This window comes from Schistocerca gregaria, chromosome X (assembly GCF_023897955.1).
Source record: "Schistocerca gregaria isolate iqSchGreg1 chromosome X, iqSchGreg1.2, whole genome shotgun sequence".
In the NCBI taxonomy this organism is placed as follows: Eukaryota; Metazoa; Arthropoda; class Insecta; order Orthoptera; family Acrididae; genus Schistocerca; species Schistocerca gregaria.
In genome coordinates, this window is record NC_064931.1 from 197,514,889 (window position 1) to 197,527,651 (window position 12,763).

At 44.4% G+C, this 12,763-nt stretch overlaps 1 protein-coding gene across 1 annotated transcript in view; it reads left to right on the forward strand.

The window, feature by feature from the left end:
- The window catches only part of LOC126297843 (probable glutamate receptor), a 253,100-nt gene that overhangs the window by 107,807 nt on the left and 132,530 nt on the right, over nucleotides 1-12,763 (forward strand). Inside the window, exon 3 of the mRNA XM_049989096.1 lies at nucleotides 1,127-1,302. Coding sequence (XP_049845053.1) covers nucleotides 1,127-1,302 — 176 coding nt within the window. The remainder of the gene's footprint in view (nucleotides 1-1,126; nucleotides 1,303-12,763) is intronic.

The window sequence follows — 12,763 nt, forward strand, 5'->3', positions numbered from 1 at the left end:
ACTTTCCTTATGTCATCACGTTGTAGGTGTCGCACCGGCGCCAACCTTGTTTGAATGCTCTGAAAGGCTTATCATTTGAATATCACAGTATCGTCTTCCTGTCAGTTAAATTTCGCGTCTGTTGCACGTCATCTTGGTGGTGTAGCAAATTTAATGGCCAGTAGTGTAAAACATGACGACATCATCCCTGCCTCCCCTCGCCTCCCGTCTTCTGACCTCTCTAAAAACATGCCGCTCTCATTACCCTCTGCTGAGATATTCCACTTCCTTGCAAATACGGGAATCAGAGAGAGTGTAAGGTAACACACATGTATTTCACTTTCTGTCACAACCTAGTATCTTACCTACATGAAAAACCAAAGAGCCAATCAGAGTGTACCCAAAGCCTGCCATATTCTTCTTTGTACCCTACTTGGCACCAAACAGAACAAAAGATGTGGCGAGGAGGGAGGCAGAGGGGGTGGCGGGAGGGCTGCGTAGATGCAACGTTAGAGTGCTAAGATGTGTACGTATGCTTAGGTAGCAAGCTCTCACACACATCGAGACCTGCTGACATGCCCAAACTTGTGTGCGTCTTATTTCTAATATTACAGTAATGCAGACTGCAGATGTATCAAGTTGCTACCAGAGTGGGGGCAGCTGTGTACTAGTGGACTGGCAAGAAGGAAATATCTCTGTGGCTTCAGGGAATAATGTTTTTCTACCAAATCAGAGATCGGGGTTTCGAAAGCAGGACGATTTATAAACTGTTATATGACACCCTTTGTTAGGGATATGTGTACGAGAAAAATTGTAAACTGTGTAGCAGATTAGATACCACATTAAACTGTTCGCATCAGTACGTAGTCCAGAGGGAAACTGTTGTGTACAAATCTTTGCAGGAGTAGTATGCCTAGTGAAATACCGTAATATTTAATCACCTTTTATACTGATGACTGAAACCTCCCGATTCATTTTCTTTTCCTCCAGATTACTTTCAAACACGGCACGTGAAACATGTTGAGAATGACAATGTTGCTATTGTATAATGCATTTTTGATATTTAATATTTTCGGAATAAAGTTCATAATGGTTTACATACTTTTATTTCCGGTAATATTCCAGATAAATTTGTTTTCTTTTTCAGATATTCGAAGCAGTATGAGTTCAACGAAGTTCAGAAAAGAGCTTTCACACTTGTTTATTCCGGCTGGCTCCATCAAGTTTGAAGGAAGCGTCGTAAGTCGACTGTCTTGCAATGAACAGAATCCATTCTTCATCGTCATATTACACAGTAAAAAAATACATCTTTCGTTACAGACGGTGAGCATTATTTTTGATCCTGCATTTACTAACTATAGTGACGAATTTAAATGTAACAGAAATTCAGTTACAACGAAGAAGTAAGATACAGTGGTAAATATGCATAAGAATTGCAGTTAAATTGACACCTTGTATTAGGGGGACTGACAACACTATGTGAAATTAAACTACGTAAATCCTTTAGTATTAGTGTGACAGGAAATTCCTTTTGACATAAATTAATTACATTTTCGTGAAGTACGCACATATCATTTAGCGCAATAGTATCTGGTCGCAAGAAAGTCGAAGACAGATGCACAACTCTGGTTCAGGGTTTAGTAGTCATCGTATTACATTCATGAATTACGCAGCTGCCTGTCCTGTTTCCGCAGTGCTTATATTCATTGTCTCCTTGGTCGACCTGTCGCTCCTTCCTTTCAGGCTGTAGCTCAGGATTTTCTCTGGATAGCTTTCCACCTCCCTTTCTATTCACTTGCTGTTTCTACCCATCTCTGTATTGTGTTATTTCCTCATTACTGGCACGTACATTCAACCCATTCCGAAAGTTTTCATTTTTAATCAAATCTCTTCTTGTGTAGCCATGCATTCTCCATGCATTCTTCTCTGCTATTTGTATTCTGCTGTTATATTTCTCTTCATCTGCCGAACTCTCGCTTTAACACACCTCTTATGTTACCGCCAACGTTAAAAAAAAATTGTATCTTCCCTTTCCAGGTTTTGTCTGTGCATGCTCTGTCTATAGTTTCACATAATGCTTGAAATTTGTGCATGATTTCATCTACATCATTGTCATAATCGTAATTCTTGTCGTGGCCCTGAGATTTCAGATGTGACAGGTATATAATTATTTAATTGTTTTTGCTATCTTCACCGAATTAGGTATTTTCTTGAAAGGAAAACAGATAGTTATCCAGGAATTAAATTAGATGAACATACTAATCTACGGGGGCGTGCTGAAAACTAATACCTCCAAATTTTTTATTCTGTTCTCAGTATCGGTTAAGACGTTACATGCTATGCATATTACTCGGTCGACCTTCCCGCTTCGCTGACGCAAGTTGCAACCCTCTGCTATTTGCAAGTGATAAAGTAAACATACAATAAAGTGAAGATGACCTCCAGTTAGCAGTACATGAGAGAAAACAAATTTTTACTGAATAATACCTTAAAATTCGATTACGTAAGATAAAAGCCCCGCCATGAGCCATGGACCTTGTCGAGGAGAGATGACTTGCGTGCCTCAGCGATACAGATAGCCCTACCGTAGGTACAACCGTAGCGGGAGGGTATCTGTGGAGAGGCTAGACGAACATGCGGTCCTTGAAGATGGGCAACAGAGTTTTCAGTAACTGGACGGACAATTGGCTGATCTAGTCATGTAACATCAGCCAATATGGCCTTTCTGTGCTGGTATTGTCTAGGGCTGAAAGCGAGGGGAAATTAGAGCCATTATTTTTCCCGAAGGCCTGCAGCTATACTGTATGGTTAATTGATGATGGTATCGTATTGGGTAAAATATTCCGAAGGTAAAATAGTCTCCTATCCGGGCAGGAAATACTTAGGATGATGTCGTTATCAGGAAAAACAAAACTGGCATTTTACGGGAGTGAGCGGGTTGTGTTAGAACTCTTAATCGGGTGGGTAGGCTAGAAAACTGAGAATGGGAAATGGATAAGCTGAATTTAGATGTAGTTGGAATTAGTGAAGTACGGTGGCAGAAGGAACAAGACTTCTGGTCAGTTGAGTACTGGGTTAAAAATACAAAATCAGATACGGTAATGCAGAAGTACGAGGTCTGTCTAAAAAGTATCCGACCTTTGATTTTTCCCGGGCAAAATAGAGACTATAGCGTGGCGCCACTGTACACAGTAAAGGAAGAGACCTATATCCGCATGTGTGAATTCTGTCGCCTTAAGCGTGTCAGTCGTTGAGTGAGGTGCTACACAACGTGTTTGTCGGATTACCGATTCTCTCAAGATGACTGAACGTGTTGAACAAAGATACTGCATCAAATTTTGTCAACCTTGGTGGTTCTCAAAGCGAAACAATTCGTAAGATTCAGCAGGTGTCTGGAGAAGATGCGATGTGTGAAACACAAAGTAATGTGTCGTTCAACCGATTCAAAAGTGGCCGCGCATCACCGGAGAGTAACCAGCGTTCTGGCAGGCCCCAAACTGCTCTGAGTGCAGCTGTTGTTGATAGGAGGCAAAATTTGGTGATGGCACATCGTCGTTTGATTGTGCAGGAGATTGGTGGTGGTGGTGGTGGTGGTGGTGGTGGTGGTTAGTGTTTAACGTCCCGTCGACAACGAGGTCATTAGAGACGGAGCGCAAGTTCGGGTTAGGGAAGGATTGGGAAGGAAATCGGCCGTGCCCTTTCGAAGGCACCATCCCGGCATTTGCCTGAAACGATTTAGGGAAATCACGGAAAACCTAAATCAGGATGGCCGGAGACGGGATTTAACCGTCGTCCTCCCGAATGCGAGTCCAGTGTGTGCAGGAGATTGTCCAAGAGGTTGCAGTGAGTAAAGATTCTGCACATGCAGTTTTGTGTGATGGTTAGAACATGCACCGAGTTGCTGCGAAATTCGTGCCCTAGCTGTTGTCGCCAGAACAAAAAGACGTTTTGATGTTGCACAGGACCTTCTGGACACCAGCAACACTAATCCTGGGTTTCTGAACACCATGATAACTGGAAAGGAGTCATGGGTGTACGGGTACGACCCAGAAACAAAAAGACAGTCGTCGCAATGGAAGCATCCCGAGTCTCCAAGGCCGAAGAAAGTGCGGCAAGTGCGATGCAATATCAAGGTGATGCTGACTGTCTTCTTTGATGTCCGTGGAATTGTGCATCACGAATACGCACCGGAAGGACAAAGAGTGACAAAGGAGTACTATCAAGATGTTCTCCGTGACGTAGTTCGGCACAAAAGACCAGACATGTGGATGGCGAAAAACTGGCAACTGCATCACGATAATGCTCCTGCACGTTCATACCACTTGATCCAAAATTTCTTGGCCAAACATGGAATTACAGCCGTTCGCCAACCTGCCCATTCTCCAGACATGGCTCCTTGCGACTTCTGAGCTGAGCACCATCCCCAAAGAAGACTTCCAGACGTGTTTCCAGTGGTGGAAGGATGGGTGGGCTAAGTGTGTGCAAGCACAAGGGGCCTGTTTTGAAGGGTATTCGGAATATTTTTTCTGGTCATAGGTCGGATACTTTTTAGACAGGTCTCGTAGGTCTAATAATGAATAAGAAAATAGGAATGCAGGTGAGCCACATTATAGTGAACACATTATCGTAACCAATACAGACAGGAAGCCAACACCCACCACAGTCGCTGAAGGTTGTATGCCAACTAGCACCGCAGCTGATGCAGAGATTGAGACAATGTATGATGAGATAAAAGAAATCATTCGAGAGAAAAATTTAATTGTCTTGGGGGGACTCAAATTTGATAGAAGAAAAGGAGGAAAAAAGGAATTAAAGAGGAACCCGGCTAGTAGAATTTTGCGCAGGGCACAATTTAATCATCGCTTACACTTGGTTTAGGAGTCATGAAAGGAATTTGTATACGCAGAAGAGACCTGGAGTCACTGGAAAGTTTTAGATTGATTATATAATGGTAATACATTCATTTCCGAACTGGATTTTAAATGTAAGACATTTACAGGGATATACTTGAACTCTGACCACAGTTTATTGTTTATGAACTTTACATTAAAACTGAAGAATTTGTAAAAAGGAGATGGAACGTGGATAAATTGAGAGAACGAGAGGTTGTTGAGAGTTTTACCGGGAGAATTAGGCAATGATCGACTGAAACTAGGGAAAGGTATAGAGTAGAAGACGAATGGGTAACTTTGAGAGATGAAATGGTGAAAGCGCCTGAGAATCAAAAACGTAAAAAGATAAGGCCTTGTAGAAAACATTGGATATCAGAGGAGATAATGAATTTAATGTATGAAAGGAGGAAATACACTCCTGGAAATGGAAAAAAGAACACATTGACACCGGTGTGTCAGACCCACCATACTTGCTCCGGACACTGCGAGAGGGCTGTACAAGCAATGACCACACGCACGGCACAGCGGACACACCAGGAACCGCGGTGTTGGCCGTCGAATGGCGCTAGCTGCGCAGCATTTGTGCACCGCCGCCGTCAGTGTCAGCCAGTTTGCCGTGGCATCGGAGCTCCATCGCAGTCTTTAACACTGGTAGCATGCCGCGACAGCGTGGACGTGAACCGTATGTGCAGTTGACGGACTTTGAGCCAGGGCGTATAGTGGGCATGCGGGAGGCCGGGTGGACGTACCGCCGAATTGCTCAACACGTGGGGCTTGAGGTCTCCACAGTACATTGATGTTGTCGCCAGTGGTCGGCGGAAGGTGCACCTGCCCGTCGACCTGGGACCGGACCGCAGCGACGCACGGATGCACGCCAAGACCGTAGGATCCTACGCTGTGCCGTAGGGGACCGCACCGCCACTTCCCAGCAAATTAGGGACACTGTTGCTCCTGGGGTATCGGCGAGGACCATTCGCAACCGTCTCCATGAAGCTGGGCTACGGTCCCGCACACCTTTAGGCCGTCTTCCGCTCACGCCCCAACATCGTGCAGCCCGCCTCTAGTGGTGTCGCGACAGGCGTGAATGGAGGGACGAATGGAGACGTGTCGTCTTCAGCGATGAGAGTCGCTTCTGCCTTGGTGCCAATGATGGTCGTATGCGTCTTTGGCGCCGTGCAGGTGAGCGCCACAATCAGGACTGCATACGACCGAGGCACACAGGGCCAACACCCGGCATCATGGTGTGGGGAGCGATCTCCTACACTGGCCGTACACCTCTGGTGATCGTCGAGGGGACACTGAATAGTGCACGGTACATCCAAACCGTCATCGAACCCATCGTTCTACCATTCCTAGACCGGCAAGGGAACTTGCTGTTCCAACAGGACAATGCACGTCCGCATGTATCCCGTGCCACCCAACGTGCTCTAGAAGGTGTAAGTCAACTACCCTGGCCAGCAAGATCTCCGGATCTGTCCCCCATTGAGCATGTTTGGTACTGGATGAAGCGTCGTCTCACGCGGTGTGCACGTCCAGCACGAACGCTGGTCCAGCTGAGGCGCCAGGTGGAAATGGCATGGCAAGCCGTTCCACAGGACTACATCCAGCATCTCTACGATCGTCTCCATGGGAGAATAGCAGCCTGCATTGCTGCGAAAGGTGGATATACACTGTACTAGTGGCGGCATTGTGCATGCTCTGTTGCCTGTGTCTATGTGCCTGTGGCTCTGTCAGTGTGATCATGTGATGTATCTGACCCCAGGAATGTGTCATTAAAGTTTCCCCTTCCTGGGACAATGAAGTCACGGTGTTCTTATTTCAATTTCCAGGAGTGTATAAAAATGCAGCTTATGAAGCAAGCTATAGCAAATAAGACGTCTAAAAAATGACTACGCAGGAATGGCTGGAGGGCAAATCCAAGCCAATAGTAGCAAAGATATATAGCGCCTACAGGAAAATTAAAGAGACCTTTGAAGAAAGGGTAAGCTACTATGAATATCAAAAGTTCAGACAGATAATTAGTACTAACCAAAGAAGGGAAAGCTGAAAGATGGAAGGAGAATATAGAGGGGCTATACAAGAGAAATGAAGTTGAAGTCAAAATTACAGAAAGACAGTAGGAGAAAAATTTGACAGAGTACTGAAAGTCGTATGTCGAAACATGGCCCCTAGAGTAGACAACATTCCCGCAGAACTCCTTGGGACAGCGGGCCACGAAATAACTATTCCACGTCGTGTGAAAGATTGATGTGACAGGCGAAATTCGCTCAGACTTCAATAAGACTATCATAACCCCAATTCCAAAGAAATCGATTTCTGTGAAATTTGAATATTGCCAAACTAGGGGCTTCATAAGTCATGACTTCAAAATACTGACACGAATTACTTACAGAAGAATGGAAAAACTGTTAGAAGTCGACTTAGGGGAAGATCAGTTCGGGCTATGGAGAAATGTAGGCATCCGCGAAGCAATAATGGCCCTACGACTTATTAAATGACAACATATAAACCCAAACAGATGGAGTAACTATGGGAAAAGTATAGCTGTCATTATAGCTGATATAGAGTTTGATCACTTGATATAACGGTGATTATAATAATAAACACACTAACATTTTATGTGTGTGCTTACATATTATACGGCAGAAGAGACGTGTGTGGGACTTCTGTTCCTGACAGTGGGACGGTGGTTTGCGGCGCTGTAATCAACACACAGCTTGTATCGTTGAAGACTTTATCGAAGGTTGTTCCCAGAAACGCAGAAAAAAGTATATACTACCACCAAAAAGTCGGTCCCATAATTCAGTAGCTATAAATGATGAGAGCTACTTAGAAATTGGCCACTCTGTCTGCCATAACTTAACGAAAACCGTACCGCAAGATGTTTACTTGTGGATACGTTTGGGGTGACCTGCCTTAGCTGTCTCATACAGTATGGTCCACGTTTACCTGATTAAAATGTTTGTTTACTTGATTTTGCATCATGCGTGAAAATATTAAGAAGCTGGATAGGTGTATTCCCTTTGAGCTCCGTGTATGTACGAGGCGTAGTAGCGAGTGAACAGACCAATGTTCTTGCAGGTGATACCAACTATGGCGCAGCGATACTTAATACGACAACAGTGTCCCTTATAGTACAATGACGTCCATACTCTACCATTTCTTACCAACAACGGTTTCAACTGACTGCCTCTAACTGCCCACTTAACCACGTTCAGTCGCACGACGAAGACTTTTTGATCATACAGCTCCAGGGAAGCGCTGGTACGAATGCCTGCAGCAGTGGAAACTATAACGAACAGGACTGGGATCCTCGGAAATGATTTAGTGAAACAGCATTGCCTCATCAGCAGGATTCAGGCCTTAATAGTTGGTAGCCTCTCTTGTGATAGTGTTGGAGAAGTGAAGTGCCTGGGTGGGACATCCACGTACGGGGCTTCAACATAGACCGACAACTGCATAGTTACTCCTCAAGCCACAGTACTCGAAGTACATGGCGTAGAGTCATGCAAAACGGAAATACAAGAGAAGATATAAACCAGATCTGCAATTTGATCTTACCAAAATCTCAGTCAAGAGTTAATGTCACGCAGTCAGTAGAAAAACTAAAAATACCAGATGCATTAGACGATTACAAATGGTTCAAATGGGTCTAAACACTGTGGGACTTAACGTCTGAGGTCATCAGTCCCCTGGACTTAGAACTACTTAAACCGAACTAACGTAAGGACATCACACACATCCACGCTACAGACAGGATTCGAACCTGCGACCGTAGCAGCAGCGCGGTTCAGGACTGAAGCCCCTAGGACCGCTCGGTCACAGCGGCCGGCAGACGATTACAAGTCCAGTAATACTGAACTGATATAAGATCGGAAGCGCCAAGAAAAAAGATTTACATTAATTCCTTTGTTTCTGAGCAGAAAGATGTGTGATGTGTCTTCAGTTCTCTACAGCATGTAGAAACTTTAGAAGTCGAATCCAGTGCACTCATAATTGAGATGAAATATACAGCAATCTAAACACTCTAGGCCTAACGAGAAATACATTTCTCGCGTGACCAGATCTCGTCGCTCCAACGGATACCCATCAATAGTTCATAACATTTCTCGGTTTTATTCCAGTTCCGGCCGTTGTCGTCAAGCGGTTCTAGGCGCTTCAGTGCGGAACGGCGCAGGTTCGAATCCTGCCTCGGGCATGGATGTGTGTGACGTCCTTAGGTTAGTTAGGTTTAAGTAGTTCTAAGTCAAGGGGACTGGTGACCTCAGATGTTAAGTCTCATAGTGCTTAGAGCCATTTGGATTTTTATTCCAGTGGCAAGACATGCTGAATATTGTCATATGTTACGACCTAGTTGGGCTTATTACTCTAGGCCTCATCGCAATGTACGTGTTGTCAATCACCTACATCTACAGTGTGTTACCGAAAAACTTCGTAGAGTTTTAGAGTGTGTCATGAGGAACAAACTGAGGTTAGGAACCAATATCCGGAAACGCCGTTCAACGACGTTACAGGACGCCCAAGTTATAGGCGGCGGCTCCTGCCAGCAGCCACCCTTTCGGCAGCAAACGTGACTTTGCACATTGACGGACCATCGACGGAGCGTCTCTAAATGTTGTTTGCTATTGAGTAATCGCGACTGACTGCCACGATCAGCAGTGGAGCAGATGGAGTTAGCTGCTGTGTAGATGGGCCTCGTATTTCATGAATGCGATGCTCTGTTGCCTCGATGAATAACAGTTTCGGACACGGGTTTCTATCCACAGTTCATTTTCTTCCTGGAACCCTCTAAAATCTCCTATGCTTTTTGGTGTACACGAAAAAAAGAACTCCTGGATGCAAACCTGTGTCCAAAACCACCATCTACCGAGTCAACAGGACATCCATAGGAGACAAGCCCTATCTACGCAGCGGCTAGCCCCATGTTCTCCACCGGCGATAGTGGCAGTCATTCACAATCACTGAATAACAAACATCTTGTGAGACGTTCTGCCTACGGTCCGTCAGTTTCCGGACACAGGTTCCTATCCTCAATTTATTCCTCATGACACCTTCTTCAGCTCCACGAAGTTTTTTGGTATCTTTTTGAAACACCCTGTATATTTGTAACCCACCTTATAGCAAAAGTTACAAAAAGCAGATTACAGAGTACCTGACGGCTCAACACAAAAGTTTTGTCTCAAATACAAATAGTGTTGTGGATCAGTAGACAAGGTTCAAAACCATCGTACAATATGCGTTAGATGGGTATGTGCCAAGCAAGATCGTAAGAGATGGAGAAGAGCCACCGCGGTACAACAACCGAGTTAGAAAACTACTGCGGAAGCAAAGGGAACTTCACAGCAAACATAAACATAGCCAAAGCCTTGCAGACAAATAAAAATTACGCGAAGCGAAATGTAGTGTGAGGAGGGCTATGCGAGAGGCGTTCAATGAGTTCAAAAGTAAAGTTCTATGTACTGACTTGGCAGAAAATCCTAAGAAATTTTGGTCTTATGTCAAAGCGGTAGGTGGATCAAAACAAAATGTCCAGACACTCTGTGACCAAAATGGTACTGAAACAGAGAATTACAGACTAAAGCCCGAATTACTAAATGTCTTTTTCCAAAGCTGTTTCACAGAGGAAGACTGCACTGTAGTTCCTTTTCTAGATTGTCGCACAGATGACAAAATGGTAGATATCGAAATAGACGACAGAGGGATAGAGAAACAATTGAAACCACTCAAAAGAGGAAAGGCCGCTGGACCTGATGGGATACCAGTTCGACTTTACACAGAATACGCGAAGGAACTTGCCCCCCTTCCTGCAGCGGTGTACCGTAGGTCTCTAGAAGATCGAAGCGTTCCAAAGGATTGGTAAAGGGCACAGGTCATCCCCGTTTTCAAGAAGGGACGTCGAACAGATGAGCAGAATTACAGATCTATATCTCTAACGTCGATCAGTTGTAAAATTTTGGAACACGTATTATGTTCGAATATAATGACTTTTCTGGAGACTAGAAATCTAATCTGTAGGAATCAGCATGGGTTTCGAAAAACACGGTCGTGTGAAACCCAGATCGCGCTATTCGTCCACGAGTCTCAGAGGGCCATAGACACGGGTTCACAGGTAGATGCCGTGTTTCTTGACTTCCGCATGGCGTTCGATACAGTTCCCCACAGTCGTTTAATGAACAAAGTAAGAGCATATGGACTATCAGACCAATTGTGTGATTGGATTGAAGAGTTGCTAGATAACAGAACGCAGCATGTCATCCTCAATGGAGAGAAGTCTTCCGAAATGGAGAGAAGTCTTCCGAAGTAAGAGTGATTTCAGGTGTGTGGCAGGAGAGTGTCGTAGGACCGTTGCTATTCACAATATACATAAATCACCTTGCGGATGACATCGGAAGTTCACTGAGGCTTTTTGCGGATGATACTGTGGTATATCGAGAGGATGTAACAATGGAAAATTGTACTAAAATGCAGGAGGATCTGCAGCGAATTGACGCATGGTGCAGGGAATGACAATTGAATCTCAATGTAGACAAGTGTAATGTGCTGCGAATACATAGAAAGATAGATCCCTTATCATTTAGCTACAAAATAGCAGGTCAGCAACTGGAAGCAGTTAATTCCACAAATTATCTGGGAGTACGCATTAGGAGTGATTTAAAATGGAATGATCATATAAAGTTGATCGTCGGTAAAGCAGATGCCAGACAGATTCATTGGAAGAATCCTAAGGAAATGCAATCCGAAAACAAAGAAAGTAGGTTACAGTATGCATGTTCGTCCACTGCTTGAATACTGCTCAGCAGTGGGGCATACGTACCAGATAGGGTTGATAGAAGAGATAGAGAAGATCCAACGGAGAGCAGCGCGCTTCGTTACAGGATCATTTAATAATCGCGATAGCGTTACGGAGATGATAGATAAAATCCAGTGGAAGACTGTGCAGGAGAGACGCTCAGTAGCTCGGTACGGGCTTTTGTTGAAGTTTCGAGAATGTACCTTCACCGAAGAGTCAAGCAGTATATTGCTCCCTCCTACGTATATCTCGCGAAGAGACCACGAGGATAAAATCAGAGAGATCTGAGCCCACACGGAAGCATACCGACAGTCCTCCTTTCCACGAACAATACGAGACTGGAATAGAAGGGAGAACCGATAGAGGTACTACTCATGGTGCCCTCCGCCACACACCGCCAGGTGGCTTGCGGAGTATGGATGTAGATTTAGATGTAGCTGTAGATGTAGATAGTGTGTGGGGTAGGGTACTTTGTGTACTACTGTTACTTGCACCCTTTCCTTTTTCAGTAGCAAACTGTCCTTAGAAAGTACTATTATTGGTAAGCCTGCGTATGAGCACGAATGTCTCTAATTTTACTTCATAGTTTTTCGCTAGATAAATGTAGAAAGAAGCCACATATTGCTGGCGGCTTCTAAGAATGTAAGCTCTCGGAATGTTAACAGTAAATTGCAGTGTGATGCAGATCTCTGTTTCGTAGCGTCTGCCACTGGAGTAGGTTCAGCATCTCTGTGAAGCTTTCGCGTTTACTAAATGAACTCGTAATAATGAAACGCGCATCATGGCACGAGATTTTTTCTACAGCATTAGGTCTAAACCGTTAGCACATGTTTCTGGCTACTTGCAGTGATAAGCCAAAACATTATAACCACTGCCCACCGCGACGCTGGATGCCGGCTGCTGGCGTTGCAGGCATTTGATGCGGTAACAAAGCACTAAAAAAAGAAAAGTGTGAGGTCATACACATGGATGCTAAAATAAATCCGATACATTTTGGGTATACGATAAATCGCACGAATCTAGTCAATTCGTCTAAATACCTAGGAATTACAATTACGAGCAACTTAAATTGGAAAGACCACATAGACAATGTTGTGAGGAA